At 27.2% G+C, this 18049-nt stretch overlaps 1 protein-coding gene across 1 annotated transcript in view; it reads left to right on the forward strand.

Moving 5' to 3' along the window:
- Positions 1-18049, forward strand: part of LOC145833723 (cilia- and flagella-associated protein 46-like) — a 148969-nt gene that overhangs the window by 66158 nt on the left and 64762 nt on the right. The window contains exons 26-32 of the mRNA XM_082940879.1: positions 3043-3280; positions 5480-5611; positions 5779-5925; positions 10217-10412; positions 13711-13928; positions 14694-14832; positions 15031-15127. Coding sequence (XP_082797005.1) covers positions 3043-3280; positions 5480-5611; positions 5779-5925; positions 10217-10412; positions 13711-13928; positions 14694-14832; positions 15031-15127 — 1167 coding nt within the window. The remainder of the gene's footprint in view (positions 1-3042; positions 3281-5479; positions 5612-5778; positions 5926-10216; positions 10413-13710; positions 13929-14693; positions 14833-15030; positions 15128-18049) is intronic.

Consider the following 18049-nt stretch of genomic DNA (forward strand, 5'->3'; position numbering starts at 1 on the left):
ACAAAACAATTAAACTTTACAGTTGCTAACTTTTATAGACGTTTAAAACTCTTTTTGTTATAATAAAGTTTTATTATTAGAAGCCTTTAATTTAATTTTAATTTTTAATAAAATGTTTAAAACGATTGAACGATATTTAATTAATTTGACAAAACGCGGAACAACTTGAAAACAAGACTAACTTTTGTTTAAACTTGCTCGTACAAGTTTAAAACTCATTTTGAAAAACGCTTCAACAATGAATTGCAATAATATCTACACAACAAATACATTTTAGTTCTAACACATGTTGATTAGCCTTTCCCCAAACCACTTTAACATAAAATTAAACACAATAAAACTAATTACCATTAGAAAAAAACAACTCAAATCTATCACAAACTCGAACTAGTTAGTTGTTTTTCCAACTAGAAATTTTAAACTCATTTTTATAAATTTTACAGACCTGATGACTAGGTTAAATAAATGCCATAAAGTTTATCGAATTTATACTATTATTAAATTAGGTTTATTCCACTCTGTCCCCATGTCACCATCTAAAAAGCGTAGAAATTTTAATGAAGGTATCTGTGTTCAATTCCAGCTATAAATAACTGGACGTCCGGGTCACCATGTCGCTATCAACATAGATTCTACTTACACACTATTATTGGCCTGGTTTATAACGCAACGTGCGCTCTAACTTGTATAGTAGAAATCGTACGCGGTACAACTCAATTGCATAAATATGTTTTAATTCTATTAGTTTATAAAAAGTTTATTGAGGATGGATTGTAAATCTGAAAACGTTTTAAACTTATGTTTTTTGATTAAAAACTTAGTAATAATTGTTTTGTCAATTGTCTGAAAAGCTGAGGTGATTTACCGCCATAACAGTTAGCAAAAAACTGAACCATACGAAAATTAACAACAACTCAATTGACATTCAGCGACATGGTTTCGTCCTGATTAGGAATCATCAGACGAATAAAGTCACGATAAATCGTTGTTTTTTTAAAACTAAACTCTTTCCTACTATTTTTTAAAGATTTTCAATTTACCTTTTTTAAACAAGCTCTTATACTCGTTATAATTTTTTTTTTTAATATTAAAAAAGACTTAAAAAATGTTTGCCTTATTTATATAATCATTCTTTTCAATTTATGACAAATTATTGCATAAAATGATGCAAGGAGGCATTTATAAAAATTCAATGTCTTATTTTTGTTGAGTTAAATCTTACGAGAATATATTTATTTGTACTTTATTTGTTTCTATCTGAAGTAATTATTTATCCGACCATTTGTAGGAAGTTAAGGCCATGGGGGGGTAAAACACTTTTTTTTACAAAAATTAGTTTTGGCTTTTATATGAAAGCTTTAATTACCAACTACCAGCAAGTATTTATAGAATTCAAAAATATCAATAACTTTTGAGATATTTTATATTTTGAAAAAGTTTCCGATACAAATGTATGGACCGCAAATTTTTTGGGGTCAATTTTCTCGGAAATTTTAAAAACCACTAAAATCTATCTTCTCCTTCATTATCAACCTATTTTCTTCAAATTTTCAGGAAATGAAATATAAATTTTAAACAAAATAGTCTTTTTTCGTTGTTTTAGTTTTCCCTTCCCATCGGGAACCTATTATGCGACCCGACTTTGACTGGTCATATCTCAAAAATAATTAGAATTTTTTAAAACCATAAAAAGCATCTTAAAGCTTAAAAAAAGTTCTATAAAACAAGATCAATTTGTAAAAAAACATGGCCAACCCCCCTATGGCCTTAATTTAATTTTTTTCATATATTTTGTAGTTTACCCTATAACCTTTCAAATCAACATCATTTTCAGTTATATTAAAACATAATTATTAAAGTTCTCTTTTGACTTTAGATGTTCTTTTAGTTGTGTACTTGTTTTGTACCTTACCAGTTTTATATACGGTTAAGCTAAGATGGTTTAAAATATTTGAATCAGTGGTTTTAAACTTAATAAAAAACCAAACTTCAGTTGAGAAATAGTTTTTTTAATATGTACTATTGTAGGAAGGTTTTTGTAAGTATAAATGTGCCATTTGCAACTAACTATGTATGTATTTAGTTTACTCTTTGTATTTTAATTTCAAGAATGTTTTCAAAATTAAACAGAATTTCTTTTTCAAAATAAAATAAGTTTGAAAATGTTTAGATTGTAAAAAGTTATAAAACAAGTTTAGATTATGACGTATGAATATAGGAGTTGAACCAGGGTTTACTAAACTTTTTTCATAAAGCCCCATTTGAAGAAATTAAAAAAAGCTATGGTCCTTTCCGACAAGATTTTCTAAAATCTACTTCTAAATACGCCTTAGACTCATTTTTGATTTTCATCATCATCTGCAGAATATCTAAAGTAAGTTTCGAATTATGGCTCTATGCCCCCCTCTCCTTTTACAGCTTATGGCCTCCTAAAATTCTGAAGTTTTTCTATAAAACCTAGTGTAAGTTTCAAAAATTATGGCCTCATAGCCCTTTATGGCCCCCTTAACTTCCCACAGCACCCAATCCACCCTTTGGCCCTCTAATTTTCTCAAATGGCCCACTTTGGGAACCCCTGGTATTAACAAATGCAAATTTAGAATGAAGCAAGAAAAACTTTAGTGAATGTACATTAATAAGTAAATTGTTAATAATTTTACTTTTACATTTATGTTATTTTTTAACTGTATCTAAATAAATATTTTCAAACTCTATTATTACTTGTAAAAGAAACTCTGTATGGTTTTGAAAACGTTCGTGAAATAAGAATAAAAAGAAAATCAGTTACCTAAATACATACTTAGTTTTCTTAAACTATTAATTACAGTAAAGCTTTTTTCAAATGTTATTTTTTGTACTATACAAAATATATTTACAAGGTTCATTCTGCATTTAAAATCTTCCATAGTATAATAAGCAAACAATTAAAAAAATAAAATACTAGTCCTATCTTATACAATTTTTTTTAGAATAATTTCCCTAAATCCCGCCTACTGTTGATAAATTGTTTTTATATATTTAAAAAAGTAATAATTTACCCAGTGTACGTCACGGAAAAGATGCGCGTAACTATGAACAAGTACTTACGTCATCCAAGTTGTGGTACAAGGCTGCTTGTGGTATTGTTTCTGTTTCTACTGATGAAAATATTTCTTCACTGGAGTCTTTGAAACCGGACAAATCGTTTTCAATGGATACAATAGAAACCTCTTTTTTAAGAACTTCTTTAAAGCATATACTTGGATTTTTATCAAATGTTGAAAACTGGAGAACTAAAACTGTAAGTAAAACTTAATTCAACCATATAACTTATTTCCCCTAAATTTACAACATTTAAGCAAAACTTGCGATCAGCTGATACTTTTATCCCTTCAAAATTACGTGAAAAGTTTTATAAATCATACAAAACTAATATTGATATTTTTTAACAACTTGTAAGAAAACATTTAACTAAATGAACATATAGATACGTATACTAAGAAGATACTATATTAGCTATTTTTTACCAGTTTTTTTTTTGTATATAAAAGCAATCATGAAAATTAAAATCGGAAAATTGATTATCTAATAAGTTAGTATAAAGTTTAGGTACTCAAAAACGTTAAAGTTAGTAAAAGAACAAAAAAAAAAATTTCAAAATGTTACTGATAAAACAACATATTTTTAAAGTTCTCAACCTTAAATGGTTATAAAGAAATGTTAGTTAAATAAAGAATTAAAAAAATTGACTACGAAGTTATACATTAATGAAAATATTAACTGTGAAATTGCTATAAAAAACAAACACATAATTTTTAGACTTTAAAACATCACTTTCTCATATCTTTTTGACGGCCACACCAAAGTTAAATACTTTAAATTTTCGTAATGTCATTGTTTCTATTTTCACTTAATTGAACTTGATAGATCTATCGTAAAAGTATAGTTAAACAATTTAACAGGGTTGTAGAAAAACCTGGAATTTTGAACAATTTTAACATGTTAAATATTAAAATTTCGATTTGACACAAAAAATTTATCCTATAAATAATTTTTTTTTGTCCTCATAAAGTTTTTTATATTGAAAAACACATTTAAAGTAGCTTTACAATATCTTTTTAATGTTTTTATACTATTTAACACAGTTTCTTACTTTAAACTTAACTTTAAACTAAAAGTAGACCTAAAAGTGTTTACTTTTAATTTTTGAATTCTGAAGAAATTTTTGAAAAACTAGAGAAAATATGCCAAAAAATTTGGCAACCCTGACTTAAGTTTATTAGTAAATTTAATAAATAGAGTGTAAGATTCACAAATTATTATGACAATGTTTGAAATGCATTGAGGCAGTTAAACAAAAAAAAACATAAAAAGAACAAATAAAAATTACAAACTTAAACTAAACAGAAATATATATTTTTTGTTTAAGTTAAAGAAACTTATTTATATATTTTGATCATTACCGTTTGAATAAACGAAACGAATCAGTAACTAAATAATCTTTCTCATTGTTTAGCGAAATTCTTCTGATATCAATTAGTTTTGGTTTTAGTTGTTTAGTTTATGAGCTTATTCAGTTTATCCTTTGGTTTAAACTTGAAAACGCATTAATAGTTCGTCGTACAGATTGTTAAAATTAAAAAAAATCTAATAAACAATTTAATTTTTTTACAAAATTTTTTATACCTAAAAAAGAATTTAAAACCAGCACATTAAAGATTAGTCTTTATGAAATTTATTAGTTTCATTCATGGTTTTGTTTTCTAATTTGAGCCGATTCAATACACTACTAAACATAAATACTGTCATGGCATTTATAAGAAATAAATTATCAGTTTTACATTTCATATGCTAAACTAGGTTTTAAATAATTCTTTTACGATGATAAATATACTAAATTAAGTAAATTCAAAATAACAAAAATAATATTTTGAAAACTATAAATATTTAATTTGGTGTAGCCGACATAAAAAAATAAAACAGTGATCTTTTTGAATTTTAAGTTTTATGTTATATAAAAAGTATTTTTTTGCCGTTTTAGTTTGCTTCTTCCATTAGGATAGAAATGTTCTGTCACCGACTTTGATATCTTATACCTTGAATTTTGTTGAGTGGTAAAAGTGTTTGATAGCCTACATATAACTGTACAGTACATAATTAGCTTTAAAAGTCAAGCATGACCCCTCTATGACCTTAAATAAGTTGATATTGCTGTATAATTTCAGAAAAAGGTGTTTATAAACTTTAAAAACTAAGTAAAGTTTATTATTTAAACTATTAAGATACTTTTTATTTGTAAAGCTACTTTAGTAAGCTTATAATTTTTGCATGTTCTAGTTCGTCTTATTTTACTTAACTATTTTTAACTTATTTAAGAAATTGTTAACTAGGCTTCATCCAAGAAAACAACAGTGTATACATTTTTAAACATTTTATTTATTTACCAAATTAAAATTTTTGATGAAGTTTTATATAAGAAAATAAATATTTTAACTTTCAGATAAAACAATCCAAAGGTAGCAGTAAAACTTCTATTGATTCTCATGAAAGCGGCTCCGATGAATCAAACAAAGATCTTACAATTTTGAGTGTTTCATTGTATTCGCTTCTGTTTAATACTTATGCTATCAAAGTAAATGACCAATGGCCATAGTTATAGTTTTTTGTTTATTCTACTTTAATTCATTAGACTTTATTAAGTGTCAGTAATAAAATAAATTTAAACGCTAGTCTATGCATTTCTATATATTTTTATATTCATGCTGTTAGGTCATAGTTTAACTTATAACTATTACAAAGGAAGAGTGGTCAGAAGGTTTGAAGTTATTAGAAAAAGCTTTGTTAGTTCTGCCTAGGACCAAGCATAGAAATCCACTTTTCAAAAGTCGTGTGATTGCAAAAGCTAAACTTGGTCAAGACTTTTTTATGGATTTAAACAAATTTAAGGTAAGTCAAAATAGATTATTCATTTCGTTATTGAATTTTGAATTTTTTAGCTATAGAAATATGTTATGTTTTGAAATTAATAACTACACTTGAACTAAAACTTTTATAGTTTAGTTATATAGTATTACTTGTAAGTCGATACTTTCTATTTTACTGGTACTTAACATCAGCATTTTCAAATTCAATTTGTTTGCTAGTTTAAAAATCAAATACATTAGTTGTTCAAAATCCGTATTTTAGATATTGCTTTTTGATCCTTGAAAAAAATTCATATCCTTGTTAAAGCTTTTCTGTTGATGCAGTTTACATTATAGATACTCTAGAAAAGCCGTATTCAACAGAAAGTGCATTAGGGTGGTTATTTAAGTCTTCAGCTTTAAAAATTATTTTTACTTGGCAAATATCACAAAAAAACCTTGTGCAAAATTTTGCTGATTTAAATTTTTTTTATAGATTTTTTAAAAACAGCCACAATGTGAATTGTATAGACCAAAAAAAATACGACCTTAAAATGTTATCTGAAATTTTTGAACATGTGGCAATTATCACAAAAATGTATTGTGCATAATTTAAGTCGATTTAAAAAAAACTTTCACTGAAGGATTTCTCGATTATTTTTAAGTTTTTATAATTTTTTATGAATTTTATTAAATTTTAGGTTTTTTATTAAAAAACACAAGAATTGCCTCTGTTGAACTATCTTTAAACCGCCTTAAATTCTGCACACTGTGTTTTTATGATAAATGCCACGTGTTTAACAATTTTCAGCTAAAATCTTCAAGGAGACATTTTTATAAGCATCCTAGTGTTCAAAGAAATAACTTTAGTGTGCACAGAAAATTAAAAAAAAAGTCTATCAAAAAAAGTAAACAATAAATAAGAAGATGATTATTGTTTTTAAAATTATGCAAGTTGTTTAAGCACATTGAAAGTTTTAACTACTTTCGAGAACTACTGTCGTCATCAGTAAACTAAAATAGATTTCAAAACTAAAGTTTTCAAAGTTAAAAGGTATTTTTTAAGAAGACGAAAATTTATAAAATACTAAACTATCATGAAGTAAAAATACAAAACTAGTGTAAATAATTTTTAAAATAGTAGAAAACAAGTTAGTTATGAAAAATTGTTTTTTTGTATTTACAAATTAAAATTAAGAAGTTATGTTTAATAGTTTAACATTTTAAAAACAAAATTCAAAATAAAAACTATTTATGATTTTTTGTTGAATCTGTAAAAATATTTGAGTATGCTTCTTCGATTTTTTGCTCGATGTTTGATATTTGTTGGCACAGTGTAATTTAAAAGCAGCTGGGTCATTTGTTTTGCTGTTGGTCATGTTTTTCTAATTACGCCTATGAGAGCACTATGTTTGGGAAAAAGACGTATTGTCTGTCCAACATAGTGCTCATCACATTTGTTACACTTTGCCGCATAAATTCTAAGTTTTTGCAATTCAATATTTTCAGTTTTATAGTTTGTCCTGTTTTCAACTTTATGAAACTTCGTTTTTTGACCATACCACCTTCTCTCCCTCGGTTGAGTAATACACATTTTCACAAGGATGTTAACCACCTTTTATAAAACTATCTTAGTGAGCTTATCTTTAATTGGTTAATAATAACGCAATTGTTTGTGGGCGTTTATATACACTAACGCATTTAGGTTTAACTGTTTTTGTTTGTTAGTTTAAAAAAATGTTTGTCGTCCAAATACTGACATTGTCGTTAACTTTTCTTGTTTTTTTCAATCGGTATTTCGATCCGATCTGTCCATTCTGCTATAATTTTAACCCTATCATCAACTGTAGCTATGCAGATGCAGTACATACTTTAAAGGTTTATTTTTTAAATAATTTTGTGCTTCTATTTTTTTACATCAACATAGTCTCTTGAATCTGATTGACTGTCCAAATACGATTGACTTGTAAATTAAGCGTGAATTGTGTGCTTTTCCACTTTTAAACACACGATTTTAAGGTGTTGGTTTTATGTAGTTTTTTAAAAATTGTAATACTATTGTTTTATTATATTTTGTAGTAAACATACAGAATCTTGAGGGCACTAGTATTTCTTACAACAAGTAATTTTACTTATTTTAATTGTACAGTAGGTTTTTCTAATGGAACGCTGTATAAAAGTTTAGGCATTTGTTATATGGGGTCTTCTATTCGGCAAAAATTGTCAAAAGTCAGGAATGTATACACAAAAAAAAAGTAACAAAGTAACAATAATTAAAGGTTCTTAAAGTTTTATAATATTAATCATATTCAATTTATTTTCAAATACTGTGTTTAAGCTTATAATGGTTTTATTATTTATACAGCATTTTATTCGACTTGACCGAAAGTATAAAACATCAATGCTTTCACTAATGATCTGATACTTGTCTATTATAATAATCTCAGGCACTTCAGGAGATATCCAAATCTGACCTTCTTTGCTGTGATAATTTTTTTTAATTTATGATAGTAGAAAGGTGTCATTACTGCAAATTTCTACCATATTAGCTTAATGCCACTCATACTACTATCAATGCAAAATACAGCAACATAATCACCTGGTATGAAACACATTGAGTTTGTTTACTTTTTCGATAAATTTTCTTGATTTAATGCTGTAAGAATTTTTTGAAAGTCTCTAATTATAACTGATATTTGTGAATGTAAGTTATATAAGTATGAGATTAAATTTTTACCATACTCATCAGACGTCAAGTTTCTTCCTGCCCTTTTAAACTTAAAAATTGAAGATCTTGGTTTTAATAATAGAATGCTCTTTTAGCCAATCTAACTTCAATGGAAAGATGCTTATTTTTGTAAAGACAAAAGTTTGAGCACTTCTTATCTGTAATGTACAAAGCTTACAAGATTTTACAAACTTATACAGTAACCAAGTAATCTAGAGAGTAATAAAAGACCAAATCAATTACTAACAATTAATGTCACTAAAGCTTACTTGTATTATAATTAACCTATAGTAAAACCATACATTATTAAAATGACTATATAAATATGTTTAGTTGGCTGAATTGTGTGTCTTGTATATCTTATTGTATAACTAATGTTCAGTGATGTTTCAATAATTAATTCTACAAAAGTACATTTAACATGACTTTTTAACACTTTTTTTAATGAAAATAGTAACAATGGCCTGCTTACGGCTGAAGTCTGACATACGAAGGCTGCTCACAGTTTAACAATCGAATTTACTGAGCGCTTTACTGAATTTAAGCGGTTTGAATATTTCGAGAGAAAAAAAAAGAAAAAGAACACCGCTTTCGAATGAGAAAAACAGTGCTGAACTGTTACAACAGGTTTTAGATCACACAATAAAACAAACCATAAATAAGATAACGCACAGTGAATATGGAAAAGTGATGGATAAAGCATATAATAAATTAAATAAAGTAACTCTGATATCTTCGTCCTCTTCTTTGTTCTCCCAAAAAAAGACCTTTTCATTCCACTCGCTCAGTATCTTACTGATGATTATTGAAATCATAAGTTTGCTTTACTCTTTCATTAAGTTTGACATTTACGTTCTTTAGATCGCGATTGCGAAAGTCTTTGTAACGTAGTCTTGGGCGAACAACTTTACTTTTGCCAACGACCAGTCACTGTACATCAAAGTCTTTAGTTAGCGCAGCGCTCCTAACTCGTTCTTAGAATATGACCAAGCTTGCGCTGGCTTAGCGTGGTGTACTTGGTGGTGAGACCAGTAGACCAGTTTTTTTCAGCACTTTTTCGATGCTAATTTTTGTTGAAATTTAATTCTGAGAATACGACGGAGGTATCGTCGTAGTAAAGTGTTGATTTTCTTTTCTGCAAGTATTGGTTAAATATACAATTTACTAATATTCTTTTAATAATTTATCCCTAAACAAATTTATTTGACAACTACCTTATACCTGAATAAATATTCTATATCTCTTTTGTCTAAAAATTTAAATAAAAACAGTATTGTTATAACAAAACTAATGATATAATTACTATATAAAATTAGAATAATTACTGTTGTCGTTTTATAAAAAATAAGCTTAAATATAATTTTTGCATGAAATTCAAACTTGTATTACTTACTGATTTATTCTTCTATAATTAAAAAAAAAAGTTAGTTTTTAACTGAAAAGAAAAACAAGTACAAACATAAATTTTAATATGTTGACAGGCAACGATTTTATGACTTACTGTTTTGTTTCGAAATAGTTTAAAACTTGTTTGTTTATTCTAATTTTTTGTACAAACCTTACTTTGTTTCTAAACGACATCAAAATTATATCATTAAAATATAAGGATGAAGACGAATTAAGTGTGGCTAGAATTTGGAGGCAAGTTGCGTTGTCTTCAGTCAATCAACACGATGTAATGTACGGATATCAGAGGGCGGTGCAAGCATTAGTGTCAAACAGCCGAGATACCCAACATTTAAAACATGAGTTGCTACTAGAGTTAGCAAATTGGATGTTTGAAAATCACATGGACAAGGAAGGTTAGAACTAGAAGGAACTTATAACTGGAAAGCGTTATAATATTTATTGTGACAGAGCTAGTAAAATGTTTAATGTATACTAAAAGTTAGTCTTTCCACTTTTAGACAAATTAAATAAAACTCCTTCAATTAGTTCAAAGCTTCAAAAAGTATATAAATAACTTTAGTTTCTGTGGGTTACACGGCAATCAATATTTGTACTATTTAAAACAATTCAAATAACAATTTTTTAAATTCCAACAGTTTATACTGTTATAATAAATCTTCTATTTTGTTTTTATATTGACTATTTAACTTCAATCAGTGTGTTTAAATTTAGTAGTTTATGAAACTTTTAAATCGTTTGAATCTTAACTTGGCTTTACTAATAACGTTTAATTCTTGAGTTTTTTATTTAAATGACATAAACAATATTACAAAAATAAATACAGCAATATAAAGAGAAAATTATAAAACAAACCGTGATAAAAAATAATATTTTGATTTAGATATTACCTAATTGTGGTTTATTTTATTGAAAACGATTTATATGAACTCAACCCTTTATTAAAAAGTTTTTGATATAGTTTGTATTCTTAGTGTAAATTTTAAGCAAAAATTAGTAATATTACTTTTATTGCTTGAATCATAATTTATTTAGATTAAATAAATGCTCTAGAGTCTTTTATTTACTGACTAAAATTCCAAAGCAGTAAATTATATGCTTAAATAAATAATATAAGGAAGCGATTAGTACTAAACAGGGTTGCCAAGGAAACTGGAATCCTATAAAAACCTTAAAATTGACAATTTAGGCAAAAATTAACTGGAAAAAACTAGAATGAGTAACAAAACATTTTTTAATTAAAACGCTTAAGAATCATAAAAATGATTTTATCTTGTGAAAAAACAATTAATTACTTTCTTATAAAATTATGTAATTTACATTGTTAATGTTGATTTAAAAAAACAGTGTATATTGTTTAGATATTAGCAAACTTCATGTAATAAAGACTAAACTATATAACTGTATTTTATTTCAAAACTTAAAAAATTTTAATTTTCATTCCTTTTTATACTTTTTCTTCATGTTTTTTAGTATACCGCAATTGAATCAATCTAATCCAGTAGTATTTCTTTAGTTAATCAGTTTCTCACGTTAAACCATTTTAAACAAAAAACCCGTGATAAATTGTTCAATCATCGATTTTATGAACTAATTACTAAGCGATTTATATAAAAAAAAATTTAAACTCTACCCATAATTGAAAATGTTGATACAAGAACCTATCTGATATTGTTTATTTATCTAATATGTATTATATAAAAACAACTAGTCTTTAAATTAATTACGGCTGTTCCAATGTATTACGCATATCCTCAGAACAAAAATAAAGTTTATTGGCAAATATTTTAAAAAGTAACAAAAATACATATATTGACGTATAAAATAAGTTTGAATAAGTTTAGGTAGCCTATTCAAAAACACCTTTTATTCAAGTTGATTTATGTTTTGTTTTGTTTGTTGTTATGTGTAGACTTGTTTTGTTGCTATTTTTTCGTTACTGCTTTATTTTTTTTTCTAAACACATATTTTGGTTATGAAGGCAGGGTTGCTATCTTTCTTTTCTTTTGTTTAGCGATGATTCTTTTTTAATTTTTTCGATTTCGTTTTTTTTTTCAAGCTACATAAGTTACATATTTGTTGTTTTTTGGTTTTGCTTTGGTTCTTCAGAGTTACTCCCATTTAGAATTATAGTCTTTGTTTTCGTCTTTTAGTTCCATATGTAATTTGATAGTTCAGCACTATGTATTTAGTTTTTTTTTGTTAAAACTTGCGTTATGATCACTGTACTGTATCTATATTTGTATATTGTATTAGTTGAAGTCACGTAAAATTTTGTTATGTTCTTTGTGGTTCGGTAAATTAGGTTGCTTGCAAAGCAGTTATTGTCTAATGGGTATTTTTCGTTCCAGCAGTTGCAGGTTTTTTCTTGCTGTTTTAGGTTTAGGCTGATTAATATTTTGTTATTGTGTTCAAGATATTTTGTGTTGAATTTTTCCATTCACCTATAAGATCATTGAAATATCTAATAGATGTTTTAAACTTATTATATATTTGCCGTAATTTTAAACGAAAGTTGAAATGTCACCGTGTCGAACCATTCCAGTCAAACTTTAAATCATAACTAAAACCAAATTAAAACTAATAAACTTCTAAAATTGCTTTAAGTTAAAATGAAGAACTATCAAAAAAGAGGGAACGGGTCAAAATTGCACGAATGCACAAAATTGCAATAAAAGATAAATTACTATAAAAAAAAAGAAGAAAAAAAAAGTTACTGACCGAGGGTAAGGGTTAGGGGTTATAGTGATAGAAAAAAAAGTTATTAAAATAAAAAAACAACTAATAAAAAAAGACAAGATTTATAAAATATTCTCAAATCAGTCCAGGACACAGTCAATTTTTTACTTGTGATTTTTCTTCTGCATCAATAGTTAGAAAAAAAATCAAACGATGGTTTGAAAATTCTACAAATATGTTGCATACTAGTTTAGTTAAAAACGCTTTCAGACATAGTCCGTCCTCATTGAACTTAACATAAACTAATCTAATAGACTAGATTAATCTATCATAAGTTCACTGAAGACGGACTATGTCTGAAAGCGTTTTTAACTAAACTAGTATGCAATATACTTGTAGAATTTTCAAACCAACGTTTGATTTTTTTTTCTAACTAATAGCAAAAAAAGAAAAGAAAAACAGCTACCGACTAAGGGTAAGGGTTAGGGGTAACAGTGATAGTAAAAAAATGAAAAAAAAATCAACTTGTGCAAAAATGTTTCAGTGCAAAACTGTCTGCTCGTGCAAAAGTGACCCTTCGTGCAAAAGTTTCTTCGTGCAATTTCGTGCACTCGTACAACTTTGTCCCCTCGTGCAATTTTGTACGCTCGTGCAAATTTGACAACTACCCCAAGAAGGAAATAATCATAACAGTTTAAATGTCAATTGATTTAATAAGTTGAAGTTAATGCCTTTACTAAGTAAAAGTTAAAGTTGTTGTAGTTTGAGTTGTCTGAATTTTAAAAGTGTTAGTTTAAACTTCCGTAGTTTGAATTGTACGTTAGATAATGTTAAGTATTGCTTTTAAATGGTCGTAACTTAGATAGTTTGGATTCAAAATGTCATAGGTTTAGTTGTCGGAGTTTAAATTACAAAAAATAAATTTTGTGCTCCCGCTGCAAAGTATATTTTAAATAATGTTTGCAAAAAAAAATCAAAATAAAACATGTTTTAACAAGCTGAGTATTGGTACAGACTGTAGGTGTGTCATAGAATGGTCGATTGATGTGCTACTCAACATGACCACGCGAGAAGAAAAAATTCACCAAGGAAAAGCAAGCAAAAAAAGCAGGAAAAGTTCACCAATACAAAAACGGTCTACTAATTTCTTATTTCCAAACAAGTCACGTGACTCAAAAAGTAGTAAATCGTCTCCAAGAAGCAACAAAACTACACCACGAAACACCAAAGAAGTCTGCTTAAATGTTAAGTTAAATAAAATAAAATATTTTGCGCATCAGTTCACTTGTAGCTTACCAATGATAAGTTAAGGGCATGAGGGGGGGTAAATTACCTTTTTCACAATTTAGTCTTATTTTATTGACTAAGCTTTAAATTTATTTTTATAGATTTCAAAATTCAAAATAACTTTTGAGATATAGCAGGTCAAAGTCGGAGGCAACAATAGGTTCCTTATGGAGGCGAAAAAATACTATTTCACTAAAAATATATCTTCTACATTTTTTGAAGTAAATACCTCAAACTTTCAGTAAATGTTCCTTGCAATATTTAGAAATTTCTGTCGTAAAGAATAAAAAAAAAATCGATCTGTTCTTTTTTCGTAGATTTTTATCTTTTTATTTAAAAAATTCTTTACAACAAAGTTTACAATACAAAATTAATATTGCTAGGAACATTTCCTGAAAGTTTAAGGTATTTATCTCAAAAACGTAGAAAAGGATAGATTTTTAGTGAAAAAGTATTTTTTTAATATCTGTAAAAATTAATTTGTAGCTAGGTTAAAACTCTATAAAATAAGATCAAATTAAAAAAAGAGTGATTTACCCCCCTCCCTTATGCCCTTAACTAGTTTTTTCTTCAGAGTTTTATTTCTATATATGAGTCACCAATTTTGTATACAAACAATAAAACTAAAATAGTTATTTCACCACTGATGTATAGCAAAATTATCTAAAGTTATCATAGAATAAAAATATTAAGGATTCATTTTTTACTAGAATCATCTAATAGCAAACGAAGTAGATAAAAGAAAAATGGAAAAAAAGTCAGTTAAAGAGGCAAAGAATTATATTGGTATTTCTCCGAAGTACGACGACATTTGTCTTGCTGATGTTTGTAATGTAAAACAACTGGAAGGTTCTTAAAACGTAGTTATATTATCCTATTTAAACGTATAGTAATGTCTAGATAAAGTGATTCATTTTTAAGTTGAAGATTCAAGTTAAATTAGTAATTTGTGTATCCAACATATATTCTTAGAAGTAGAATGTTTTAGATAACCTTTTTCAATTTTTTACTTATCTTAAAAAAATTACAAATAGTTTAACTTTAAAGGCTTAGTACGAAGTCACGTGCAACTGGCAATTCTTCAATCTCCAAGCAGCTCTGATCACATAACTAACTTAATCATTGCCTCCGCAAATGTTATGAGGTTATTGAGTCTACACATTATAACTAACAGTAAAATAAAACAAAAAATATAATAACAATTTTTTTTCAGACAATTTTATATACTGTTTAAAATTAACAAAAAATATCGGCGAATGACTGCAGAACTGAAGTCCGGACTTTCGTTTGCCGTGAGACAAGCTCAAATATAACTAAAGGGTTGATTATGCCAATTCGATCATCAGACCACAAGTCTCGGTAGACTGAGACTGGTTTCGTCCTTATCAGGACTCATCAGTCTGTCACAACCGAAAAACTTGTAGTCGTCAATCTACAAACGGTTTATGATGCTTTCACATGAAGCAACCATTTGCTGGCAATGATTAGTGACGTCAGCATTGTCTTTGCCGTGCAATGTTTATAACATTGTCCACTAAGCAAGACATCTGGTACGCTCGTTTTAGTACAATCAACAAAAATATCGGCGAAAGTCTGCAGAACTGAAGTCCGGACTTTCGTTTGCCGTGAGACAAGCTCAAATTTAACAAAAGGGTTGATCATGACGTCACTAATCATTGCCAGCAAATGGTTGCTTCATGTGAAAGCATAATAAACCGTTTGTAGATTGACGACTACAAGTTTTTCGGTTGTGACTGACTAATGAGTCCTAATAAGGACGAAACCGGTCTCAGTCTACCTAGACTTGTGGTCTGATGATCGAATTGGCATGATCAACCCTTTTGTTAAATTTGAGCTTGTTTAAAATTAAAGCTACATTTTTTAAACTAGTTAAATAAGTTTCGCAGTAATAGTGTTGTAAAAGTAAAGTTTTTTTTTATGACATAAACGAAAACTAATACTCTAAAAAGTTGTTTTTAAATTATTTTAAACTATCAAGTTAATGAATACTTTTCAACTTGTTAACTAAATACAATTTTCATTAGCGTAGTTTGACATCTAATTAAACTAGGGTTTCCCAAAGTGAACCAAGTGGCCCCCTTCGGGGCCATGAGCTGTAAAGGGGCCATAAGGTTATAAGTTAAAACTTACACTAGATATTCTGAAGTTGATGATGAAAAGCATAAAAAAAGTCTTTGGTGTTTTTAATGGTAGTTTTGAAACTTACTTTAGATACTTAGGACTTGACGATGAAGAGCGAAAAAAAAAAAGATCTTAGGTGTTTTTAATAGTAGTTTTTTGAGTAATCTTGTTGGAGGGGGCAATAGCTTTTTTTATTTCTGTTTAGTATGCTTTTTGAATAAAAGTTTGGGAAACCCTGAATAAAACTGTCTATATTTAGTACAGCTAGGTATTGTACAATTAATTGTTGTTTTTCACTAAAAACTTTTTTGCAATAATTCTGTTCATTACTGCTTTACTTTTGTTTAATAGTTTAAGTTATTATAATAAACAAATGAATATATGACTAATTAGTTTTAATTTTCTTTTCTGTTTTTCAAATGACCATAATAACTTGGTATGTAAGTAAGTATTACCATTTATACATTAGCGTAATGCGATGACAACAGAGGCTCTTCACTTTTCGTTTATACTAGTTATGAGTTTAATTACAAACACAACATTTATAGCTTGCGCAACTATGAATGTATTTTTGAACGTACTCAATTTGATATTTACTTATTAAGTAGAACACTAACATACACAAAAAAAAAAGTTATAGCTATTAGTATAATATAACACTCCTTCAACAAAGGTTTTGAATATAATTTTTTAGGTAATGTAAGCGTCCAGTCAAAAGTTTATTTTATTTAATGACTTGAATTTTATTTATATTTACGATTTTAATTTTTTCTTTACTCCAATATTTACAAGCAATTTCAGACTGAATTAATTTTTTTTGTAAAATTTTCCAATATTTTTTGAATCAATTTTATTAGTTATAAGTTTTCTTGCGTATTGCGATGAAGTTATTAGGAAAATGTAAGGACAGTCTAGTTAAACCAACGTGTGTTTTTAAATCTTTAAAAAAATTTCAACTAGGTTTTCTTCTAATGACCAATTACAAAACATGAGTTTAGATAAGATGTTTTCCAATTAAAATACGACGAAAACTAGTTTGTTAAAGTATGTAAACAACAATTTTCAAGATACTTATTTATTAAAACTTACGATATTTTTCTTTTATAGTTTGATAATATTGTTCAAAGCAGTTTTAAAATGGTTGTCAACTTACTTAGATATAAATATATTAAGATTAGGTCAATGGCCATTGTAAAACAGTGTACAACTGTGTTATTTAATTAATATCTTAAAAGTGAGTTTTATTAAACAAAGTAATACTAAAACAGGTCTAGTTTATTGAACGCACAAATTCACTCATATATACTGAATTATTGCTTGTTATAGAAGCATTGCTGACTGTTAACTGTACAATAAGAAATACATGACACACTATTCAGTAAACTAAATATATTTTGAGCAGTACTCATCAGCACAATACAAAGATTAAATGAGATAAGATTTTCTAAACTTACGTAGATTTATAAATAATTCGCAAATCGGTCCAGGACACAAGTAAATAGTTTTTACTAGTAATTTTTTCCCTGCATCAGTAGTTACAAAAAATAAATAAACGATGGCTTAAAAATCTACCAGTTTATTGCAACATTTTGTTCAAATTAATTTCGGACAACAGTCCTTCATCAGTGAACTTTAAAACTAGTAGCTAATACTAGTTTTAAAGTTCACTGATCAAGGACTGCTGTCCGAAATTAATTTGAACAAAATGTTACAATAAACTGGTAGATTTTTAAACCATCGTTTATTTATTTTTTGTAACTAAACTTGCGTAGAAATCAAGTAATCATAAAGGAATCAAAAGAGTAATAAAACTTAAGCTAGTTCGCAACAATTAAAACCAATTAAACTTACATACAAATAATTAACCTATAAAAATATACACATTAATCCAATAACAATAACACGACTTATAAAATATCACGTA

This window comes from Thalia democratica, chromosome 4, assembly GCF_965202585.1.
Source record: "Thalia democratica chromosome 4, ktThaDemo2.hap1.1, whole genome shotgun sequence".
Taxonomy (NCBI): Eukaryota; Metazoa; Chordata; class Thaliacea; order Salpida; family Salpidae; genus Thalia; species Thalia democratica.